General features: G+C 37.0%; 3 protein-coding genes across 3 annotated transcripts in view; 2 read left to right on the forward strand and 1 right to left on the reverse strand.

Annotated features, from left to right (window-relative positions):
• LOC126825555 (lysine-specific demethylase 2B) overlaps window positions 1-3150 on the reverse strand; it is a 48344-nt gene extending 45194 nt beyond the window's left edge. The window contains exon 1 of the mRNA XM_050555200.2: window positions 2998-3150. Coding sequence (XP_050411157.1) covers window positions 2998-3030 — 33 coding nt within the window. The 5' untranslated portion in view covers window positions 3031-3150. The remainder of the gene's footprint in view (window positions 1-2997) is intronic.
• Window positions 3151-3199: 49 nt separating this feature from the next.
• On the forward strand, window positions 3200-9073 carry LOC126825573 (calcium release-activated calcium channel protein 1). The gene is made up of 2 exons (XM_050555236.1): window positions 3200-3518; window positions 8376-9073. Exons 1-2 carry the CDS (start codon window positions 3351-3353, stop codon window positions 8871-8873), a joined length of 666 nt encoding a protein of 221 aa, XP_050411193.1. The 5' UTR covers window positions 3200-3350; the 3' UTR covers window positions 8874-9073.
• A 5470-nt stretch (window positions 9074-14543) lies between these two features.
• On the forward strand, window positions 14544-21608 carry LOC130013163 (MORN repeat-containing protein 3-like). The gene is made up of 5 exons (XM_056101825.1): window positions 14544-14973; window positions 15914-16068; window positions 16626-16785; window positions 17499-17683; window positions 19527-21608. Exons 1-5 carry the CDS (start codon window positions 14829-14831, stop codon window positions 19593-19595), a joined length of 714 nt encoding a protein of 237 aa, XP_055957800.1. The 5' UTR covers window positions 14544-14828; the 3' UTR covers window positions 19596-21608.
• The last annotated feature ends 5436 nt before the right edge of the window (window positions 21609-27044 follow it).

The following is a 27044-nucleotide window of genomic DNA, read 5'->3' on the forward strand; positions in this document are numbered from 1 at the left end:
GTCATTGCACGTATGGGTCTTTAGCAGTGGGAGGACCCGGAGAAAATCCAAGAGGTTGGCAAAAACATGGGAAAAGAACAAAAGGATCTCACTAATAATAATAATACAAAAGTACATTTTTGAAAACATCATCACATGAACAGGGTGAACTTTTATACTTTAAAAACAAAAATGTTAAAATATCCAAATAACCGGAAACACATTCCGACATTAGTATACATGCTGGAGGGAAACGTGGTTCATTAACCAGATGAAATCGATATATGGACATTGTCATTATCAAGTCAATTATTTTTTTTCTATAAGCAATATTTTTATTCAGATTTGTATCTGAATAGGGATTGGGGAACAGGCATAGCTATTAAACCCCTCTCCCTAATTCACCACTTATAGATGGACAGTAAAGATTTTTATTGTTGTGCACGGGAACAGTAATTCTAACGATGACAGGAACTTGGAATATGGGCCCTAAAGAAGTGGACGGGTCATTTGTTCTGTCTCTTATGGACTGTGCTAAAGTATTTTTGTTGGTGGAGACTCTGAGTTAGATGTAGATTCTTAATTCTGCACGGATATTCTTGCTGTTGGTGACATTTAACTTGCAGACAACTATCCGTTTATATTGATTTATAAAAATACGACAGTTTGCTCGTTCACGTACACCGATCTACTGGATTAGATTCCGTAGTATACGTCACTCGATATTGTGCACACGATCTGCATGCCACAGTATCCTAACAATGGAGAACTAAAAATGATAAATGTTTTTATTGATCAATAAGGTTAGGATTAAGGGTAGCAAAGTTTATAGACATCACAAACCCAGTCGTGCAATTAAAACAATGTTGTAAAAAACGTCACGGGCACTTGCACTTGTGACGATCATTGGTCGATTAGCTATATATAACGTCACATATCTGTTCTTGGAAATGCTTAAAAATGAAATTGACGTCTTATTTGTCACATCTACTGAAATTTTTAAATGTGTCCTGCAATTTGTCAATTGTAAATGATAAACTAATTAAGACCCGAGACTTACATGTATGTAGGTATATTTTTAAATGTGTCCTGCAATTTGTCAATTGTAAATGATAAACTAATTAAGACCCGGGACTTACATATATGTAGGTATATTTTTGATTTGACACGAATCGTGATATAAACAAATACAGTTTAAGGTTACAACTGATACATGGCCCTAAATTCTACCGAAATATCCCGTCTTCATTAGCCCAGCCAGAACATAACGACGAGTAGCAGGGCGTTAAACATACCATTTCGTTTTATATACCAAAATCTTAACGGCATAATGAAAGTATCACAGAGTAAAAATACACTACTCTGTGAAAGTATCATAAGTGTTTTTTATAATTAGCCTGAAGTGTACAAAAACATTCGTACGGTCCTCATACCAGAATGGGCCTTACTACCAGTATAAAAGATCCCGTAACCAATACGGATTTTAAAAAAAAAAACATGGGACAAATCCTACACACAACTTAAAAATATTATTTACGATTGATTAATCCATTGGTTAAACTGAACAAACTTTACACTCTACCGTCTTATCCCTCATTTTAAAATATTGTTTTGTTTGACAACCACCGTAAAACATTTTTATTAACTAGCCATGATATTATTCGTAAAATACGTGACAAAGTCCACGTAAATGTCTTAACCTCTCATGATGGCTGATAACCGCACAGGAAAACAAATTCATTGCATAGAGAAGGGAATTTCAACCAGTTTAAGGTTTTACGAGTTAATGAAATCACCTTAGAGGTGATTTTATTTTTAAAATTTGATTACATCACAAATGTTCCGCCCCGTGTCATGACCGCTGATAACCGCACTGGAAAAAGAAATTCGTTGCATAGAGAAGGGAATTTCAACTTGTTTACGGTTTTAGGAGTTAATGAGCTCGCCGTGGAGGTGATTTTATTTTTAAAATTTGATTACATCACAAATATTCCGCCCCCCCCCCCCCCCCCAAAAAAAAATGGAACATCTAATTAAAATAATGTGAAACATGAAGAAGTCTCGAAAATTTTATTATCCCAATGAAAAAGTATTTTTTTCGTCCTTTTTGTTTGGGGGAAAAATTTCCTTTTTGTATAAGCTATCTCATATTATGGAGAATCACCCACAGCTTATTTTTTTTTTTTTAAAAAAAGGAAGAAAAAAAAAAGTTTTGAGATCAATATCAATTATACTTAGAAAGCTGAAAACAAACATTTCCTAGCTTACAATTTCTTGCCCTTTCCTTTTTTCCCCCCAATTTCGGATAAGTGTTTGGTCGGAGATCATAACCCATAGCAATCTGAAAACCCAGTCTATGCAGTAAAGAAAAACACAATTAAACATGAACTATTGCTTTAAAGAACAACTTTTACAGTCAGAAACCTTCATCCATAACACACATAAAACAAACCGTACATAGAATTACGACTGATTGCCGAAATATTTGATAATACGCGAAAACATTCGACAAAATACCGCCAAATACGTTTTCTATAGGGTTATAGAATGCAACCGATTTTAGATGTGAAAATTCTTAAATGACCCGTAAGCTTGCTATTTTTATGCACAGAAAGCTTCTACTAAAATTAATATAACTAACGGTTCAAGAAAATACGTAAGATGTTGTGTAATTAATGAGTTACGGCGCGAAAAAGTTACGTTTTGTGAGACAATTGTATTCTTATCAGCCATACTACAAAATTCACGTGAAAACACGGGCCGTAAATTGTCTGTAAACAATAAAATAGGGCATGTATTCCGGATTTTTTACTTGTAAAAGTTGTGAGAGGACATATTCCAACTTTTACAATGTTTATATTGGTGTTTTGTTGTGTTTTAGAGGTTTTTGGACAAAATTTTCTTTTGCAATTCACTTTCGAGACATCTGCCATAGACCACAAAATGGCTGCTTGCACTCGCATGCTATCGCTATTCGTTGTAAAATGTCAATAACTTATAGAAAATCCCCAAACCTACCAATCTTCGACCGCTATCGGTGGAATCACCCATCTTGCTAGGTGCTTTCAAGTTCTTTTTCACATTAAATTTCCAAATTGTATGAGTTTCGATAAAAATATTTTCCTAAGCGATGAGAACTTTTGTGTACAAAAATCGTGACGTCACGGTCAATCAGGTTTGTCACGTGATCATAATTACACACATGCGCCGTGAATAAACACATAAAAGTCGGTCGTGTTTTTCCGTTCTGATGTTTACGTGTCTTCACGAAGAGTTTTAGCCTACTCAGGCTACTGATATAGTTTACATACACACACAACGCAGGTCTAGCCCATCATAAGTAGATTATCTATATATAACCATCATTCTCCATGCAAGAGCCCTCAAACACATACGAATCGTGGCTGCTCAAGTCGTACATCGACCAAATGTCCGATCAACATTCAAGCCAGGCTCTTTCCTGGCGCAGACTTTATTTGAGTCGTGCGAAGTTAAAAGCATCAAGCAGGACATCTGCTTTACTTTCCGGCTTTGCAATGGTAAGTTCTAAAGCGTAAATTGATCTAGGATTAGTTGTTTTATAAAAATAAAACAGTTAGAAAACGATTTAGGCTACAGCGGAAGTGTCACAATCGACAGCTAGCGGTACTATAATTCAATGCTCCGCTGAACAGTGTTTCTTTGATATGTCACCTACTCTGTCACTTAACATTTCGCAAATCAAATGACAGTTGTTGTGTTGTGTTACAAATATAGGTCCCCACTTACTCAGTGTGAATTTTAAATATATAATAAGCTGATACTGATGTAGGGAGCCTACTTTAGGTTTAAACTATCTTCAAGGTTGAAACTTAAATTAAACATACATTATGCAAGAGCTAAATCTGCCTATTTCAGGTCTTTCTTTAGGCCTCAAATGTTATCTTAATTATTAATTAGACATTAATTAACTTCTCCAGACCATAATTAACTCTCGATGTCAATGCTAGCCGACGATAGTTACTGGATTAGGATTCGATTTGCTGCTCAACCTTCATTCATAATTTAATCATGAAATGGATAATCGAGACTTATGTTTTTTATCGTACGGTACCGACTTTAGTAATAGTAATAGTAATGATGATCGAGGCTAGGCCGAAACTTCAATTGCAAAATTCTTGGTTCGGAATGGATCAATTTGACTGAAATTTTCAGAAAATTGCCTTTACATTATTTAGTTACATTATCATCTGCAAATTATTTTTTCCATTTAAATTATTTAGTTTATTGGTAATGAATTGAAAGCTGTTTCAAATGTTTCCATCTTGAACAACTTTGTCGGACTCGTCGTGGCTAATGCACAGCAGCTTGAGGACCCGGAGAAAACCCACGAGGTTGGACAGGCGACCCTACTCCTTGTCACGTACAACAGGGGAATCGAAACCACACCGGTTGACTCAATGGTACAGCGCGCACATGCTAACCATTCAGCAACCCAACCCCCCTCCTGAGATTATCACCAAGTAGCCTGTAGTAATGACAGTCACTCTGATTGATTGATTGCTTGATCACATACAATATTTGATTGATTAAGCTTACTGATCGAAACTTGTTTTCTATTCATACATGTACATGTAGGTAGGGGATAACAAGACTAGAAAAAAGCGCTTGACATTTTCAAGCAATATCAGACATAATCCGTCTGGTGTCGCATCGTGCCTGGCACTGATCTGACTTTTTTTTTAGTGTTTTTGATAATATTTATAATCCGACATTGTCTGGCGCATCTGGCGCAAAGTTAAAAATATCGGGTGCCGACCAGTAGTAGTTTATTAGTGCCAGCGGGTTGGATGGCCGAATGGTTAACGCGTGCCCACCGCATCATAAGGTCGGTCATTGAGTCAACTGGCGGGGTTTCGATTCCCGGTTGTACATGCATGACAAGGCGTAGGGTCGCCTGTCCAACCTCATGGGTTTTCTCCCAGTCCTCCAGTTTCCTCCCACTGCTAAAGTCCATTGCGCTGAAACGAATAATTGAAATAAAATTGAATAATATGTTAGTCCGGAAATGGCCTAGTCTGTGTCCAGTGGACGTTAACTCTCTCTCTCTCTCTCTCTCTCTCTCTCTCTTATAAGTGCCCAACATTTTGTCAGTACAGCTATCAAGTCATTATCTCCATCTTAATGAACATTTCCTATCATAAGACCTTATATTAGCTGTTATTCCTACCATATTATAAGACAGGTTATTATAGGAAATGTAGATCCTAAGCTTATAAACCATGTAATATATTAATTTACTATAGGCTATTAGTAGGCTACAGATTACTATAGACTATTAGTACAGATGATGTCGTCTAAAACCTTTATATGAACATGAAGCTATAGAAGATTATGGCAGGATTATAAGATTTTACAGTGTTGCTAAATAAGGGAGAAAAAAGTATCATGTACTATACAAAACCTAGTTAAACCTTTTGATATGAGAAGGGGATCCGTCCGGACAGGAAATGAAATGGGGTTTAATTTAATGTCCTATTTTTATGCACTGAATGGGCTAATTAAGATGGGTATACGCCATACAACATGTTATAACAGAAATTTTGCCTGGATAGCGCCACTATTACCTATTCTTATTTTAATTTCTAACATCTGTCAAGTGAGCTTGAACTAGCTTCCATTGGTATACTAGACGCTGTTCCTTGCAGAGCCTCGTACTAAACCATTGACAAATAAAAACCATGCTTGAAAATCTTATAGAACTTTCACGTCCATGTCTGAAATGGGGTTTAACATCCTACTGTTCTGCTCCGACTGAGCTAATGAAGACGGGCATACACCATACAGAGTGCTATGGGGGAAATTTTGCCTGGACAGCGGCATTATGGCCTACTCCAGTGGTTCTCAACCTTTTTTTGCCAACGGCACACCTCAGAACACATAAAAAAAAATAGCGGCTCACCTGGCTAAATATATATGAAAAATGTTTGAATTTTACAAAATAAAACATGGCAAGTCATAGACGGTATACAACCGTAGACACTACTAGACACAGACTATAGAAACATCGAATGACTCGAACTAAATAAAGAAAAACACAGCTAGGAACTTAATTTATTGCATTGTTTCTTTAGTGAGAAATTTTCTTAGTGTGCCGTTCAAAATTTCGTGGCACACTTAGGAAGATCTCGCGACACACCTGTGTGCCGCGGCACACTGGTTTAGAATCACTGGCCTACTCTTATATCGAATTTCAACTGCCTAGGGATCTCTTACTTTCAAGCCAATGTGTACACGGGACCTCGGTTTTCCGTTCCATTCAAATGACTAGACAGCTGTCCTTGTCAGACCCTCCGTTCTGCAACACTGACAAGGGGAAACCACTCCGGAAAAACCTGATGAATTTTCTCGGCCAACACCGGGATGAAACCCAAGACCACCTTGTTATTGATCAAACCACTTGTAACATATATCTATCTATATACTAATATTTGTCTGTCTGTTTGTCTATCTGTTTGGGGTTGGCGGCTACACTAGGTCTGCCCCGAGTCTGAAATTTGGGGTATAGGGGTAGCTAGGACTGGTGATTAACATAGGCCAGGTGGCGTTAGTCTACCACTTCCGGTTTCGGAGGTATGACCCCCGAGCGAAGCCGGTCTGTTCGGGGTTGGCGGCTACACTAGGTCTGCCCCGAGTCTGAAATTCGGGGTATAGGGGTAGCTCGGACCGGGGAGTAACACAGGCCAGGTGGCGTTAGTCTACCACTTCTGGTTTCGGGGTTATGACCCCCGAGCGAAGCCGGGCATTCTTCTAGTTATACATATATTTTAAATTCATCAGTTAAATATTTTTAGATGACTATCATGTAAATATTATACATTATAATATAACTTGCTATGCCTGCTGTTACATATCACCATAGAAAGCCTACACACGTTCACAATTATTCATAAAATATTCGAAATGTTAATAAATAAACATGTGTTTACATGTAGTAGATTTATTGGCAGTACGAAGAGTCGAGAAGTTTGTCACTGCTTGGCTAAATTCTCCCACTTCAATACCACATACTCCCCCAGTTGTACTTGATGAGTAGGGTCACCTGTCCAACCTCGTGGGTTTTCTCCGGGTCCTCCGGTTTCCTCCCAGTACTAAAGACCCCTACGTGCAAGCAAATTATTGAAATAAAAAAATTAAACCACATGTTAGTCCTGAAAGACCTAGTTTTTGTCGAGTGGACGTTAAACCCCATTTCTCTGTCTCTCTTTCTCTCTCTCTCTCTCTCTTTCTCTCTCTCTCTCTCTTTCTCTCTCTCTCTTTACTCACCTAACACAACAGCTTTGTTAATCTTAATATGACCTACTGTAGTTTATGTTGAGTGGATGTTAGATCCCCCCCCCCCTTTCTTCTACTCAACAGAGCTATGGTGGTTCAGTGAGAAAGTTGGTGGATCGATAACCAGGAAAACTGTTGCACAGCAGCATTTTAATGTGGTTGTATATTGCTTTCACCCTGTCAAACTGTCATTCTAATATCTTGTTAGTACAATATGGACCAATCTGATTAAAACACAGATCCTATTTCTTTTTGGTTTTTTATAGTTCAAAAGTTTGTTTTACTTGTCTTTACTACACTAGGATCTGCAAGAGTTGTTATATAACCCGCGTTGTGGATGTAGGGGATTAGCCAAAGAAACGGTCTGTTACGGGAAGTTTTTGGCGTGAGGTGCACGGAACTGTGGGTAAACCACTAAAAAGAAACATCAATGCTGATTGTTTAATCAATTGTTTGATGTCATAGGCTCAAAAGCCGCTCATATGACCTCTGACACGGCCTTCAACTACAACCAGTCAGATCTTCTTGTGTAGTAGAGACCATCGAAAGTATAAAAAAACAAAACAAATTATAGATCTGTATTTTAATAAGATTGAATATCTTTTTGAAGTTGATAATTAGAAAGGAATGAGCCTATTCTCTCTTGTTTTAGGGGGGTTGGATGGCTTAGTGGTTAGCACGTGCGCGCTGTATCATTCAGTCTGTCATTGAGTCAACTGGCGTGGTTTCGAATCCCCGGTTGTATGTGACAAAGAGTAGGGTCGCCTGTCCAACCTCGTGGGTTTTCTCCGGGTCCTCCGGTTTCCTCCCACTGCTAAAGACCCCTACGCGCAAGCGAATTATGGAAATAAAATTGAACCATATGTTAGTCCCGAAATGACCTAGTTTGTGTCGAGTGGACGTTAAACCCCATTTCTCTCTCTCTCTCTTGTTTTATATTGGTCTAAAAATACACATTGTAGATCATCAAGCCTGGAAATAAGGCACCTGTCACAGATAATGTCAGGCACTAAACCTTTATTTCCAGGCCTGTAGATCAAAAATAGATGTCTATTAAATGTTTGTTTTTTCTTCTCTTTCAGGTTGCGATGGTGGAAGTTCAAATTGATCAACCCAATCAGCATATTCCAGATGCTCTTCTTGTCGTGTTTGGTGTCTGCACTACTTTATTAGTCACAGTACATCTTCTAGCGCTCATGATCAGCACGTGTATAGTTCCAAATATAGAAGCAGTCAGCAACGTACATAATATAACAGCCGTGAACGAATCTCCGCACGAAAAGATGAAATGGTGCGTAGAAGTGGCTTGGATTTGTTCAACAGGAATTGGAATCATTTTGTTTCTCGCAGAAATAGGAATTTTGTGTTGGGTGAAATTTTATAGTATCAGTCAAAATACAGCCATTGCGTCGACGTGTATCGTCATACCAGCCACCTTGTTATTTATCGCATTTGCCTTGGTATTTTATAAAAGACTGGTCGCTCACAAATACCAGCGACATGAAGAAGGATTAAAGGAGCTGGACAATCTGGTGACGGAATTAAATGTAAATAATGACGGACATATCCGAACTGTTTAAATTTTCATCTGGAGACGTTTTATCACTCTATTATAAATAGGTGATTTTTGTTATTGTATGATTCTTCAACTTCAACGACTGTTTTTTTGGTTAAAACTATTTGATGTTGTATTTTAACTTCAACTTTGTTATAGTCTTCAATCATTTTTTGAAGAATTGTGAATTCATTTTGTAAACAACAGGGGTTGGGTGGCCGAATGGTTAGCGTGTGGGGGGGGGGGATATGGTCAAATGGTTAATGGGGGGGGGGGGGCGGCCGAATAGTTAGCGTGTGTGGAGGGGATGGGGGGGATGGCCGAATGGTTAGCATGTGCTCGCTGTATCATAAGATCTGTCATTAAATCAACTGGCGTTGTTTCGATTCCCTAGTTGTACGTGACAAGGAGTAGGGTTAGTCCCGAAATGACCTAGTTTGTATCTCGAGTGGACGTTAAACCCCATTTCTCTCTCTCTATCTCTCTTGTGATAGTCGAATCTCTACATGAAATATCAGTCTCGATCCCTGAGATAACTTTACCCTCCGTTTATCTCTGGTAAAACTCGCTGGCCATTTATCAGCGTGAAATCGGTTCTTAAACTCCACCCCCAGTGGCGAGAGATTGGCAGGGTTTGTTACAATGAAATTCTGCCAATTTCTCGACAATTAAGCATTGATTTGTTGCATCAGTTACATATGAATGATCCTTGAAAGATTTTCCGCATCTTGACATCAAAAACAGCTGATTTGATGATTTACCGGGAACTATTTTTAGTGCACAATATGAGTGATTCGGCTAAATATGTAAAATTTCTAAAGAAACACAAGTTTGAGCTGTCATCTTGGATCTATGTGAAGGATACATCATGTGATATTCAAAATGGCCATCGAGTTTTACTAGAAATAACCAAAGGGGTGAACTTATTTCAGGGATTGATATTGCAATAATGGTTCAAATCCATTCAGTATTTACAAAGATAATTTAATACTAAGGAAGGACACCGTTAGTCCGTAACGTTTAGAATAAATTAGTTGATAATCTACCAGGAGTTCGTCTATCTTCTCTGGTTTAAAGGGGTTGCCTCTCTACCTATTTCAACTTCTTCCTGAACCCCTTGTGTATCGTTGAGATCCCAGTTTAGATGTCTTCCTACTACTAGTCTCCAGCTACTTTAGACCTACTTTACCAGAGTTGTCGTAGTCTTCTACCACTAATAAAAAATTCGCTGCAATCCACATCCTGAACAAGGGGGTTGGATGGCTGAATGGTTAGCACGTGCGCACTGCGCGCTGTATCATAAGGCCTGTCATTGAGTCAACTGGCGTGGTTTCGAATCCCCGGTCGTACGTGACAAGGAGTAGGGTCGCCTGTCCAACCTCGTGGGTTTCCTCCGGGTCCTCCGTTTTCCTCCCACTGCTAAAGACCCCTATGCGCAAGCGAATTATTGAAATAAAATTAAACCATATGTTAGTCCCGAAAAGACCTAGTTTGTGTCGAGTGGACGTTAAAACACATTTCTCTCTCTCTCTCTCTCCACATCCTGAACAAACGATATAAAAGAAGCCAGTGCCACCTATAAATGTTGCGTGAATATTTTCATCATGCCTGTTTTTAATCAGAATGAGTCGAGGCTCGGAGATTATTTACTGTATATTTATTTATTTTATTTGTTTTCTTTATAGAATGTTAGAATATATTTTTGCGTAGATTAGGCTGTGAAAGATTTAGATATTGTCCAAAAAATATGTAATATTTGTCAGCGACTTATTTAAGCATTTCCATACAAATAAAAAATTATAAACAAAACTGAATTAAAGGTCAAATTTTTTTAGAAATAATTATGTCAACATATCCTTTCCATATTTATGACACAAACCCGAATCTCAATGTTACCTGCTACAGGTAAATTTCAATGTTAGTAATTTCCGCCGTTCTCTGTGAGTACTTGTAGCGTTCCGTTAATAAACAATCTGTGACGTCATTTTAGTACTGCTCATATTCTAGTCTATATTTCTATGAACAGAAGGACGAAAATGACGTCACAGATTGTTTATTGACGGAAAGTTACGACGGAAATTACTAACGTTGAAATTTACCTGTGGCAGGTAATATAGACATTTGGGATCGTATTATACATATGGAAAGGATATGTTGACATAATTTCTTGCATTATTTAAAAAACTTATAAAGCTTTTCCGGTGACCTTTAAATGAGAATTTGAAAATGTTATTGGATATAATTGATTTGCTGTACTTTTAGTCCAGTCTGACAAGTTTGACTTGGCAAGAATTTGAAAATGCAAATTTTCTTAGAGGCTTTTCAATGCATTATTCATATGCATAACAGTGAATTTTCAAGTTCTTTCATGTTGATTAGTATAATGCATTAGTGAGATTTTTACGATTTTAATTTAATTTCAATGTTTACATGTCTTACATGTACCGGTATTTTATTCTTTTTTTTTTATTTAAAAATTGAATTTTCTGTTGCATATTTTGTAAATGCTGTGAGCACTTAGTAGTGCAAGTCGTGCACTATAAAAATTAAACTCATCATGAAAACCTTGCTTTATCTCTATTTAATTTAATTTGTTTTTTTTTTTTAATTTTTCTATGTTACATATAACTGTTTTTGTGTATACCGTATTGTCATCAACAATTGAACATACATTAGCAAGAGCTAAATCTGCCTATTGTGGGTCTTTCTTTAGGCCTGGAATGTTATATAAACTATTAATTTGACATTTATTAACATGATAAGACCTTAATCAACTCTCGATGCCATCTTATATGTCGGATTTTCACTGGATTTGAATCTGATTTGCTGCTCAACACTCATTGATGAATTAATCCAAAATTGGATAATTGAGACTATGTTTTTTAGGCCTAAAATTCAAACGCTGATATCTCAGTTCAGAGTGGAGCAATTTGACTGAAATTTTCAGCATATTCCCTTTACATTATCTAGTTTTTGATATAATATAGTGAGAACTTCATAATGGCCCTTTATTATAGATTTAAGGAATACAGACAGAATAAATTATTTTTTACACTCAACTTACTATTGAAATAATTGATTAAAGGGAGATAACAATGTTTGGAGGTATTTTTCTATATTGTTAACATCATTATTTAAACATGCATTATGCAAGAGCAAAATCTGCTTATTACAAGTCTTTCTTTAGGCCTGAAATGTTATCTAAATTATCAATCAGACATTAATTAACTTATCCAGACCATAATAAACTCTCGATGTCAAGGCTAGCCTTCGATGTTGGCTGGATTAGATTCCTATATGCCGCTAACGGCCATTGATAATTAAATCAAAAAAAGTGGATAATCGAGACTATGCTGTTTATATTAATGATTTTAGTAAGGATGATTGATACAATGCAAAAATTTCACCCGCTTCTTTCTCGGCTCAAAGTGGATCAATTTGACTGAAATTTCCAGTAAATTACCTTTACACTATCTAGTTTTTAACTATTATAGTGAGAACTGCCATCTCTTTATCTTATCTCCCATAATGTATCTTTAATACTCTTTGAATATATTATGATGTTTGTAAGACATTTAGTGATAGGAAAACACAATTTGATAGATAACAATCACTAGCAACTTTATTAGTGCAACGTTTCAATAAGTATTCTCTTAAACTTGTTATCCCTAAAAGGGGGTGTATAGCGGAATGGTTAGCATGTGCGAGCTGTATCATAAGGTCTGTCATGGAGTCAACTGGCGTGGTTTCAATTCCCCAGTTGTACGTGACGAGGAGTAGGTTCGCCTTCCAACCTCGTAGGTTTTCTCCAGGTCATCCAATTTTTTCCCACTGCTAAAAACCCCTACGTGCAAGCGTATTATTGAAATAAAATTGAACCATGTGTTCATCCTGAAATGACATAGTTTGTGTTAAGTAGCAAAGATACTAGTTAGTATTGAGAAGTTTCTCTCTCTCTCTATTTTTAAACTCCAAGCCTGTGATGAATTAATCAGATCTCAGAGTGATATGATAGAAAGATACCCTGTGTATAAAGATGCATGATGTAAATCTCTGCCTATTGTAAACATTTATTCACATGACAAGACTATCATCATCTCTCTAAAACATCGGATGGCTGTCCTTCAAACAGATTGAAACACTATTGCCATTTAATGATTTAAATTAAAAATGGTGAATTGAGGCTTAATCTTAAACAACAAGTACTGTGGCTAATATCATAAACAATATATATGCCACATAATGTATCTTTAATATAAATATTGTAGCAAGAACGTCCAGCTCTTTATCTAAATGTTATATACTTTTATCTTTAATATAAATATTATAGCAAGAACGTCCAGCTCTTTATCTAAATCTTACATAATGTATCTTTAATATAGCTGGTCCTAGTTTAGTAAATATCTTGTATTTTTTTAATATCTTGTATTTTTATGTTTTTATATAAAATGTATATTTGTAGTTATATTTATTATAATTTATCTATCGAATGGAATCCCAGAATATTTTATATCTATGACCGAGTCATCATATACTATCACTTTTCAACTACGTAAAAGAACCCTTGACAGTTGGAATTCGATATAAGAGTAGGCCGTAGTGCCGCTGTCTGGGCAAATTTCCCTCATAGCAATGGCATATGTCCCTCTTCCTTAGCCCAGTTCAGAGCAGAACAGTAGGACGTTAAACCCCATTTCATTTCCTTCCATATTATAAGGGTACATGCTGGAAAATCCTCATAAACAGATTCTAAATCACTGTTGGCGTTTGAAATACTAATTGTATCTATCAATTAATCGGTTAGCTTTTATGTTCCTTCCAAAGTAATCGTATTGTCTTGATTGGATGTTACATCTCAAGACTTTGACGAAATCTGCAGGTCCTTACCCTAACCCTAACCCACAATCCACATATAACATCATATGTGCAGGACTGTCTCCGATCTAGTGTTCTTCTTGCTCAGATGACACAGCTGATGTGGGCATGTTTTGTTGCCTAGCAACCTGTCTTTTTATAATAACATATCTCTTTGCATATTAAAATTATCACAATTATTCTCTGTTAAATTGTTATGTATCCTAGATAGTAATCACCTTGTGACATTTGTCTTTTTGCTTATATTTTTATCATCATTTTTCTAAAATCTCAATCTTTTTAAATATCGTTTTATTATATTTTAGATATCGAAATAAAAAAATGTAAAATCTATTTTTATAATATGTTATTTTTTATATATATATATATATATATATATATTCACTACAATTGAAAATTTTTATAGTACAGAGCAGAGACACAACAGTTAAAGAAACATTATGGGAGATTAGATAAAGAGCTGGCAGTTCTCTTTATAATAGTTAAAAACTATAAAACACAAGAGAATCTAACAGGAATATGCTGAAAATTTCAGTCAAATTGACGCAATCTGCACTCTGAACTGAGAATTTAGCGATTGAATTTTCGGCCTAACCTCAGTCATCATTATTAAAGTCGGTACTTTAAAAAAAATATAGTCTCAATTATCCATTTTATGAAGTCCTATGAAAGTTGAGCAGCAAATCTGATCCTAATCAAGTAAATATAGAAGGCTAGCGCTGACATCGAGAGTTGATTATGGCCTGTATAAGTTAATTAATGTCTAATTAATAATTTAGATAACATTTCAGGCCTAAAGAAAGACCTGCAATAGGCAGATTTAGCTCTTGCATAATGTATGTTTAAGTAAATACATGTAGTACGTGTTAGAAAAACTACTAGTGCGTTCCTGTAGTGGATGGTAATTAATACCAACGGAGTTATCTTCCCTATGAAATAAATAACCCATGTAAACAATGACACCATGACAACACGATGCGGTGCATGCGCAAATTACCACGGAAGAGCTTATAATCATGTGTTTATAAAAACATAACAGTAAATTTACCGCTCGTCATTCTAGTTAGTTCCCCCTCTCAGTTTTTGTCGGATTTCTAAATAAATCATGCCACATTTAAAAGACGCCAAAACCAAGCAGCCACCATGGAAAGAAGCGGATTATTTAGCGAAGAAACGAGGTGTTCGACATACTGTGTATTCTGTGAATGGAGACGAATATACAGGAGAATGGCAAGAAAATAGACGAGAGGGTAAGGATTTAATTTTTTTGTTTGTTTGTGTGTGGATAATTCTGTAGATCAAACTGGCATTTATTATTAGGAATATGATCTTTCTAAAATGAGTTGGATGAGTTGCCCACCTCTTTTGACAATTAATTGTGACAACCATAATTGAAATCTCACCAAAGCGCACCAGCGATATGGAAATAATGGTTGCCAGTTAACTCATCCACAAGCAAACTCGTTCACAGTTAAGTCGTCTACTGGTATTGGTTATGTCGACCACAACTATTGTTGGGTCGTACCATTGACCTTATAATACATGTATTATTATTATAAGGTCTATGCCGTCATGGTCGTACAACCCATGTTAATTGTTGTATGGAATAAATCAGCTTTACTCATCAGTTGTTTTTATTTTATCAAATAGTATTCGAGCTTGACTGACCGATCACGAATTGATGTTTTAATAAAGTAGCATATATTTGGTGTTGATTACCTTTCTGCTGTTCGTAAAAGAATGCTTATAGCAAAGGCTATTTCCAAAGAATTAACAAATGTCCGTTTCCAGGGCCCGTGAGAGGGGGCGGGGAGGCAGCTGGACATCAGCCTCGATGTTGGCTTGCTATTTATATATTTAAGTTCATCAGGAATTTCCACTATGGTTTCCCCGTGTCATTGGTGCAGGACGGAGGGCCTGACAAGGACAGCTGTCTAGTCTTTCGTACGGGATAAAAAAACTAAGGTCTGGGTACACATTGGCGTGAAGGCTACGTAAAAGACCCCTTGGCAGTTGGAATTCGATATATAAGTAGGCCATAGTGCCGTCCTCCAGACAAAAATTCCCTCATAGCACACTGTATGGCATATGCCTGTTTTCATTAGCCCAGTCGAAGCAAACCAGTAGGGCGTTAAATCCTATTTTATTTCATTTATTTATATATTTTATCACCATAATCTGTATTAATAGGAAAGGGAACTTATAAATGGAAAACAAATGGTGCTATATATGATGGAGACTGGAAGAAAGGGAAACGGGGTGGATTTGGTACATACAGTCTTCCAGATGGAAAAGGAAGTTTTAAGAAGGAATATTCTGGTGGATGGAAGAATGATATGCGACATGTAAGAGTTTAATGTCTGCTTCCACAGAAATATTTTTTTATTTGAGTATATTAAGTACATGCACAGATGTCTTTACTGTGAGAGGAAGTTGCCCGTACACCAGGTATCGAAACCACACCTGAGCTAGAACTTGAAACATGACACCATATATATAGAGACCACCGAAGAAGGCTGATCACAGTTTGCATTTTTCAGACAATATCTCATTTTTAACACCCTTAACCCACACAACATAATAATATGCTCAAATTGTTTTATTTAACATTTAATAAAGAAAACATTACCAAAATATTAAAGGGATGGGGGTGGTCTTGGGGTTTAAGCTCAAGCAAATTATTGGACTAAAACTATACGGTAGGTATGTTAATATCGGAATAACTTAAATTTGTTAAACCTCCTTTGTCTGTCAAGTGGGTTTTCTATGTGTCCTCCATATTCCTACCACTATTACAGAAAGAACCTAGCTTGTTAAACCCTCTCTCTATCTGTCTCTGTCTCTCTCTTTCTCACCCCTCTTTTTTCTCCATGAATAATAAAAGTATTGGTATATATTACAGGGTTACGGAACACGGTTTTATTCACCCGATGATTATTACGAAGGTGAATGGTACGCTGATAAACGATGTGGTTGGGGTAGGATGTATTACGCTGATGGTACCATATACGAGGGAGAATGGTTCGATGATGAGAGAAACGGAGAGGGCATGATTAGATACAGTAAGTCACATGATTAGATACAGTACGTCACATGATTAGATACAGTAAGTCACATGATTAGATACAGTAAGTCACATGATTAGATACAGTACGTCACATGATTAGATACAGTAAGTCGCATGATTAGATCCAGTAGGTCACATGATTAGATACAGTACGTCACATGATTAGATACAGTAAGTCACATGGTTATATACAGTAAGTCAAATGATTACATACAGTAAATCTCATGATTTAATTTACAAGGGAGTCGGGATCTCGGGATCCATTCGAACAAATAAACACTTTTCCTTGTCAGGCCGCTTGGACAGCCAGCTGTATTTAAATCAGGCCCCCTGAACAGCCAGCTGTTTTTCCATCAGGCCCCCTGAACAGCCAGCTGTATTTCCATCAGGCTCCCTGGACAGTCAGCTGTAATTCCACCAGACCCCTAGACAGCCAGCTGTGTTTCCATCAGTCCACCTTCTTTCATTCACATTCCAATGGCTCTTTTACATGTAAAGTAGTACCCTATTTACTTTGGTTATTCATCCTTCTGCACATCTAAACACTTTTGTCAGCCCAGCAAGTTTTACTACTTAAAGTATAAACTTCACTTGAAAAAACCTCATGAATCAACCTGGTCCAAGTAAAGACATACAGAGGTGTGAAACTGCATTAGTTTAAACGTGATACGTAGACGTAAAATATGTTTCATCTATTTTTTATTTTAGCCAATGAAAATCGATATGAAGGATCATGGAAGAATGACAAGAAAAATGGACCAGGAAAATATTTCTTTTTAACAACCGGTCAGCTCCATGAGGGTGTATGGGTTGATGATATACCAAAATGTGGTACAATGAAAGATTTTAATAGAGAGAGTGCTCCAGAACCTACACAATATCCTATCCCAGAGGTAAACTATTATAATATCCTATCCCAGAGGTAAACTATTATAATATCCTATCCCAGAGGTAAACTTATAATATCCTATCCCAGAGGTAAACTATTATAATATCCTATCCCAGAGGTAAACTTATAATATCCTATCCCAGAGGTAAACTTATAATATCCTATCCCAGAGGTAAACTTATAATATCCTATCCCAGAGGTAAACTTATAATATCCTATCCCAGAGGTAAACTATTATAATATCCTATCCCAGAGGCAAACTTATAATATCCTATCCCAGAGGTAAACTTATAATATCCTATCCCAGAGGTAAACTTATAATATCCTATCCCAGAGGTAAACTTATAATATCCTATCCCAGAGGTAAACTTATAATATCCTATCCCAGAGGTAAACTTATAATATTTTATACCAGAGGTAAACTATTATAATATTTTGTACCAGAGGAAAACTATTATAATATTTTATACCAGAGGTAAACTTATAATATTTTATCCCAGAAGTAAACTTATAATATTTTATCCCAGAGGTAAACTTATAATATTTTATACCAGAGGTAAACTTATAATATTTTATACGAGAGGTAAACTATTATAATATCCTATACTACAGGTAAACTATTATAATATTTTATACCAGAGGTAAACTTATAATATTTTATACCAGAGGTAAACTTATAATATTTTATACCAGAGGTAAACTATTATAATATTTTATACCAGAGGTAAACTTATAATATTTTATACTACAGGTAAACTATTATAATATCCTATCCCAGAGGTAAACTTATAATATTTTATACCAGAGGTAAACTATTATAATATTTTATACCAGAGGTAAACTATTATAATATTTTATACCAGAGGTAAACTTATAATATTTTATACCAGAGGTAAACTTATAATATTTTATCCCAGAGGTAAACTTATAATATTTTATACCAGAGGTAAACTATTATAATATTTTGTACCAGAGGTAAACTATTATAATATTTTATACCAGAAGTAAACTATTATAATATTTTGTACCAGAGGTAAACTATTATAATATTTTATACCAGAAGTAAACTATTATAATATTTTGTACCAGAGGTAAACTATTATAATATTTTATACCAGAAGTAAATTAATATAATATCCTATACTACAGGTAAATTAATATAATATCCTATACTACAGGTAAACTATTATAATATCCTATACTACAGGTAAACTATTATAATATCCTATACTACAGGTAAATTAATATAATATCCTATACTACAGGTAAACTATTATAATATCCTATACTACAGGTAAACTATTATAATATCCTATACTACAGGTAAACTAGTATAATATCCTATACCACAGGACTAGCATGATGGAAACTAACTTTTCGATTTTGTGACTACTATAAACTTGATCATTTGTGCTTCTCCAACACACACACACACACAGGGAGTAGGTCATTTCAGGACTAACATATGGTTCAATTTTATTTTCAATAACTCGCTTGTGCGTAGGGGTTGTTAGCAGTGGGAGGAAACCGGGGGACCCGGTTTAAAAACCCACATGGTTGGACAGATGACCCTAGTCCTTGTCACGTACAACCGGGGAATCAAAACCACGCCAGTTAACTCAGTGACAGACCTTATGATTCAACACGCTAACCATTCGGCCATCCAACCTCCCGGGTCGCATAAGAAGCAAGACTAGCCCAGCTTCGCACGATTTCTCTCGGAACACACCGCATGCCTGTTTCGTTAGCCCAGTGGGTGCAGACATATAGGAAGTTAAACTGCATTTTATCTCCTCCTACAACTAAGAGTAAGGGTATTTATTTGTTTTATTTTGTATTATTTATAGAACAAGCTAGCCGACCTGGAGGGAGTTTTAACAGAAGCAGAAGATAGATTTTTACCTGAACAAGATTGAAACCAGTGATAGATATAGTAAGATAACCACACTCGTGACACGAATATTAAAATATTCCTGTGAACGGGAAATGAAAAGAATTGGACTACATGTAATTGCAAACTTTCAGTGTTTTGTGAAATATTGGGGAAATCGTATTAGGGCCCTCTCATCATATTTGGTCATAATCTTGTGATGGGGAAATGAAAAGAATTGGACTACATATAATTGGAAACTTTCAGTGTTTTTTGAAATATTGAGGAAAACATAACTTTTCGTATGATACAATATATTAGAGCCCTATCGTCATATTTGGTCATCAGTTTGAGTGTCTGAAGAATACACCCACATGTCAGTTTATTGAGGCCCCATAAACTTGGAATTTCAAAGAGTTTAGCAATAGATAAATTTAAATTTATAAATTTTAGGAATAACGCACTGAATAAAATATCTAAAAAATTTGGATACTGCTAAAAATTATTAAATTCTTTGGAGATAAATATCTTGTTATTTCGAAGGTAAACAAACTAATATGTCATAACCAGAACCACTGGTCAAATTCCAAAAACAGAACCACTAGCCAAATTCCAAAACCCAAACCACTGGTCAAATTCCAAAACCTGAACCACTGGTCAAATTCCAAAACCCAAACCACTGGTCAAATTCCGAAAGGAAAGCCTAACTATTATAATATTTCATCCTACAGGTAAAGTATTATAATATTTTAGCATTCATCATTTGATATAACAGCATTATGTTAATTATAAATCATGAAAGAAATCTTTATATAGGCCTATATATATTTTCTGAATTTTATGGCAGCATTAGAAGACATGAAGGATAAGTTTATATAACTATATTTCTTCTGAATTTTATCTCGGCATTGTGTTGCTATAACTAGTTTATCTCAGCATTATGTTGCTATAACTATTTTATCTCAGCATTATGTTGCTATAACTAGTTTAACTCAGCATTATGTTGCTATAACTAGTTTAACTCAGCATTATGTTGCTATAACTATTTTAACTCAGCTTTATGTTGCTATAACTATTTTAACTCCGCATTATGTTGCTATAACTAGTTTAACTCAGCATTATGTTGCTATAACTAGTTTAACTAAGCATTATGTTGCTATAACTAGTTTAAATCAGCATTATGTTGCTATAACTAGTTTAACTCAGCATTATGTTGCTATAACTAGTTTAACTCAGCATTATGTTGCTATAACTAGTTTAAATCAGCATTATGTTGCTATAACTATTTTAACTCAGCATTATGTTGATATAACTAGTTTAACTCAGCATTAGGTTTTTATAACTTGTTTAACTCAGCATTTTTTAAATTCAAAATGTCAAAATATTTATTGTTGTTTTAATAAATGTTTTATTTGTCAAATGAAATCCTGTCAAAATGATTTGTACTGTTTGCAGTTATATTTTATATTCGTCAAATTATATTTTAATAATTGAGGCCTTATTTAAGAAAATGTCAACTAAAATGTTTTTTTTTAAGAATTCCACCTTTTTATTGGATATAAAAAGTTGAAATTTGTACAAGTTTTTTTTTTTTCACCCCAATCTGATTAAAACACAGATCTATATTTCGTTTATTTTTTTTTAAACTTTCGATGGCCTCGAAAGACAAGTAAAACAAAATTTTGAACTATAAAAAACGAAAGGAAATAGGATCTGTGTTTTAGTCAGATTGGGGTTAACTCCAGCCAATGAAAAAGGAAGCAGCTTTTAAATATACTATTCAAAAAAAGTAGGGGATATTTGATTTTGGGGGCATAATACTAAAATATGCAAATGACTACGAAAAAAGTCACTATAGAACCTAACAGAAGAAACATTTCCAGTTACATGTGACGCCCAAACGCACCAATAGCTACCGCATGGAATGCAGGTGATGCTTGGGATCATCATGGGGGTCCAACCCAAGATTTGCACGACTCTGACTTTGAATGTTACAGTCATTGTGGCATTGAATTCCAGGGTGGAAACATCAGTTTAATTGTTTTAGTGACCAGAAAACAAATTTTGATATGCGTCGGCTTACCCAAAATGAAAGGTTACGTGCCCTTGGCATGCTACAGATCGGCACAACACAGGCGGTTGTGGCGCGGACGATGAATGTTTCTCAGTCTGTCATAAGCAGGCTATGGTCCAGATACCGTGATACACAATCTGTACACGACAGACCACGCCCAGGTCGACCAAGGGCGACAACTCAAGCCCAGGATCGATTTATCCGTACCTTGGCCTTGAGAAATCGTGTCATCACAGCAAATCAGATCAGCGCTCGTCTTCAAACAGACACTGGTTTGAGAGTGAGTGGCCAGACGATTCGGAATCGACTGCATAGGGGTCACCTTCGCGCCCGACGTCCTCGCGTGATCCCTTGTTTGAGAGATCATCACATTCAGGCAAGACGTCGTTGGTGTAGGGATCGTCAACACTGGGATAATCGACGCTGGAGCAATGTGATGTTTTCAGATGAGTCAAGGTTCACTGTTGATTTATTGGACAGACGTAGGAGGGTGTGGCGTCGTCGAAACGAGCGCTTCCAAGACGTTAACGTCATCAGACATGATCGATTTGGGGGTGGTTCTGTTATGGTGTGGGGAGGCATCACTGTTGCTGGAAGAACGGCTTTACATGTTGTTGCAGGGCGTGTTAAAGGCCAGTACTACCGGGACAACATCTTGGCAGTCCATGTTGTGCCGTTCGCACGACGTCATGGCCGCCGTTTCATCTTCCAGGATGACAACGCAAGATGTCACAGGGCCAGGATCGTTACAGGTTACCTCCAACAACAGAACATCACCACATTACCTTGGCCAGCACTGAGTCCCGACCTCTCCCCCATCGATCATGTCTGGGACATGCTTGGACAGAGGTTACGTCAACGTCAACAACGTCCTGCCAATGTCCAAGAACTTGCTGCTGCGTTGCAACAGGAATGGGACAATCTGGACCAAAATGACCTTAGACGTCTCATTAGGAGTATGCCACGTCGGATCAATGCTTGTTTGGCAAACAGAGGAGGATTTACCCGTTACTGACTTGGTTGTGATGCTGTGGTAACTGTGCTGTTTGACCCCGGGTATCATTTTACCCTTATAATGGTCAGTCTGTGCCTTACTTAGTCTAACGATCATTTGGAATAAATCGATGAATGTGAACTTCATTTCATTTTGTCATTTGTTTCTTCGTCAGTTTCATTAGGTGACTTTAATAACACTTAAAAATCAAATATCCCCTACTTTTTTTGAATAGTATATTTTAGTGTAAATGTTTGAGAATAAGGCCCATGTTTTTGTCTGCCTTATTTATAAAATATATAAACTTTTGTAGTTAGAACCAGCTTAGAAATAAAGCACCCGTTACGGACATCATCAGGTAGTAGTTGAGTCGAAATAAAATGAAATGAAATTGGGGTTTAACGTCCTACTGTTCTGCTCCTGAACTGGGCTAATGAAAACGGCATACGCCATACAGTGTGCTATGACAGAAATTTTGCCTGGACAGCGGCACTACGGCCTACTCTTATATCGAATTCCAACTGTCAAGGAACCTTTTACTTGCACGCCAATATGTACACGGGACCTTGCTTTTTCGTCCCATCCAAATGACTAGAGATCTGTCATTGTAAGTCGAGTCTGACATTGTGTCATGTAAAATTATTATTTCAAGGTCTCTAATTGTATAAACATATTTTAAATGTGGACCAAAAGCCCTTAATATATAAACTTGTTGCCCAGGTAACCACTAATTGTATAAACATGTTCTAAATGTCGACCAAAGCCCTTAATGTATAAACTTGTTGTCCAGGTAACCCCTAATGTATAATCATGTTTTATGGGTTTGACCTATGCCCTTTTTAAAACAATATTTGCTGAAATTTAAATCTTATTTAAAATTAAAAGCATATATACAACAATAAATAAATTCTACCATTATAGTTTTTGCTAAAATATCTTGTGATATACAGTATGTGTGATAAGACTAGACAGTTAGTTTTCCCTTGGCCTATTATTAATCGTTTGTTTTAGTCAAATACTGACTTTGGTAATGAAGAAAGAAATTCTAATTCATTTTATAAAATATTTTTTGATATGCGATTTATATTCACATTGTCAAGTGTTAATTGTTATAAATTATTGTCAAATTATTGTTATAAAATATATTGTCAAATTCTTGTTATAAAATGGTATCGAGACTGCCTGGTTAGTCAGTCAATGGTATCGGGACCACCTGTTCAGTGATCCAATGGTATCGGGACCACCTGTTCAGTGATCCAATGGTATCGGGACCACCTGTTCAGTGATCCAATGGTATCGGGACCACCTGTTCAGTGATCCAATGGTATTGGGACCACCTGTTCAGTGATCCAATGGTATCAGGACCACCTGTTCAGTGATCCAATGGTATTGGGACCACCTGTTCAGTGATCCAATGGTATCGGGACCACCTGTTCAGTGAGCCACCATATAACACAGCAGTGAGGTCTTAATTTAATACTTGTGTTTCATGTTATTTTCTATGCTATGTATTTATTTACGTAGGCCGTTGGTTATATTGTATTATCTGGAAATATATATTGTTTTATTTTAATCACAATTTTATATTTTTTGTTGAAATATATGGGGTATTATTATTTACAGTACCGCCAGTGGTACATGATGATTGACCATTCTAGTCCCCAGTCGTGTTGTCTGTCACTACACCACCCAGATATTCCACTCTAGTCCCCCAGTTGTGTTGTCTTCGCTACCCAACTCTAGTCCCCCAGTCGTGTTGTATGTCGCTACACCACACTAGTCCCCCAGTCGTGTTGTCTTTGCTACCCAACTCTAGTCCCCCAGTCGTGTTGTATGTCGCTACACCACACTAGTCCCCCAGTCATGTTGTCTTCGCTACCCAACTCTAGTCCCCCAGTCGTGTTGTATGTCACTACCCCACTCTAGTCCCCCAGTCGTGTTGTCTGTCACTACCCCACTCTAGTCCCACAATCGTGTTGTCTGTTGCTACCCCACTCTAGTCCCCCAGTCGTGTTGTCTGTTGCTACACCACTCTAGTTCCCCAGTCGTGTTGTCCGTCACTACCCCACTCTAGTCCCACAGTCGTGTTGTCTGTTGCTACACCACTCTAGTTCCCCAGTCGTGTTGTTTATTGCTACACCACTCTAGTCCCACGGCAGTGTTTTCATCTGTCACTACACCACTCTAGTCCCACGGCCGTGTTGTCTGTTGCTACACCACTCTAGTCCCATGGCAGTGTTTTCATCTGTCACTACACCACTCTAGTCCCACAGCCATGTTCTTATCTGTCAATACGCCACTCTAGTCCCATGGTGGTGTTCCGGCGCTACGCCACTGTAGAGCCACAGTCATGAGAGAGAGAGAAATAAAATGGGGTTTAACGTCGTACTGTTCTGCTCCTAAACTGGGCTTATGAAGACGGGCATAGTGTGCTATGAGGAAAATTTTGCCCGGGCAGCGGCGTTACGGCCTACTCTTATATCGAATTCCAACTGCCAAGGGATCTTTTACGTGCACGCCAATGTGTACACGGGACCTCGTTTTTTTGTCCCATGAGAACGACTAGACAGGCCCTCCGTCCTGCATCACTGACAAGGAGAAACCACGGCAGAAAATCTGGATGAACTTTCTCGGCCAATGCAGGGATCGAACACCCGACCTTCAGGCTGAAATGGAGTTAAACATCCACTTGACACAAACTAGGTTATTTCAGGACTAACATGGTTCAATTTATATTTCAATAATTTGCTTGCGCGTAGGGGTCTTTAGAAGTGGGAGGAAACTGGAGGACCTCAAGAAAACCCACAAGGTTGGAAGGCGACCCTATCCTTGTCACATATAAGGGAGAAATCGAAACGCCGCTGCTTGACTCAATGACAGACCTTATGATCCAACGCGCACATGTTAAAGTAGCAAAGTCTCTAACTCAATATCATCAAAAATCTTCGACATTGAAAACACGAATTATTTGTCAACATAAATCAACATTGGTCTTGTGATCTTAAAGGGAAAAGATGGCCTTCTGATATCCAATATTTAACACAAAATAAACATTTTACCATTTGTACACGAATTGTGTAACATAATGCATTTCAGCACCATTTGTAACACCGGACTTGAAGTACAAGGCTAGACATATTCCACAATTCATGTCAAATCGAGATGCTATATTCTTATCTGGAGAGCATGCACAATAAATACTATCGGTATAGACTTGAATAACCAGACGCTAAAGATTGTCATTCAATTGAGATTTCTGGCGTATTTCGCCGAACATAACCGATTAGAAATTACAGTAAAAACAGAAACGATTGAATGTAAATCAGTTTATATACATTCGTTTTACATTATTATATGCGTTGTATCAATTTCCAGGTCCCAAATATTAGCGATTTAGCCCCGTTAACCATTCAGCCACCCCCACCACTTGTCTTTAGATACACATAACGAAAACAACAACAATATCGAATTCTAATTTGTTTTATTATCTTTTATCCATTAATTCCTAGATTCCATAAAATATGGCAAAAATATTAGCACAGCTTCTTTCACACATTGATTTGTTTTTGAGGTTCTCAGGACAAGGACAACATTCTGATTGACCAAAAAATAGGTGAAGGTTAGTGATCCGTACAAAATGAAATGGGGTTTAACGTTCTACTTTTCTGCACCAATTGAGAGAGAGATGGGGTTTAACGTCCACTCGACACAAACTAGGTCATTTCGGGACTAACACATTGTTCAATTTTATTTCAATAATTCGCTTGCCCGTAGGGGTCTTTAGCGGTGGGAGGAAACCGGAGGATCCAGAGAAAACCCACGAGGTTGGACAGGAGACCCTACTCCTTGTCACGTACAACCGGGGATTCGAAACCACGCCAGTTGACTCAATGAAAGGCTTTATGATAAAGCGCGCACGTGTTAACCATTCAGCCATCCAACCCCCCCTGTACCAATTGAGCTAATGAACAAAGACAGGTTTACGCCACGCAGTGTGCTATGAACAAAATTTTGCCGGGAAAGTGGCGCTACACCTTACGCTTATTTCTAATTCCAACTGTCAAGCTTCTTTTACATGTGCATGGAACATCGGTTTATTGTTCCATCCCAACAACTAGACACTGTCCTTGCCAGGCCCTCCGTCCTGCACCAGGAACTTTCGCGGTAAAAAGTGGGTGCGAACCCTTGATCTCCTGATTAGCGAGCTTGCATCTTACTCACGGAGCCATCACAGTTTCCGTGGACCCTACAAATCTCACCCCAATCAAAATCTGGCAGAAAAGTAGAATGTTAAAGTTACAATTTCATATTTTCTAAGAAAGTCAAAACATAATTATTTCTATGTCTTTTGCTCAATAGGTTGTCAACTCACTATTATACGATCATAGGTTATCTTTCTCACACTTAAAAATCTTCACACCGGAAAT

This window comes from Patella vulgata, chromosome 6 (assembly GCF_932274485.2).
Source record: "Patella vulgata chromosome 6, xgPatVulg1.2, whole genome shotgun sequence".
Lineage (NCBI taxonomy): Eukaryota > Metazoa > Mollusca > Gastropoda > Patellidae > Patella > Patella vulgata.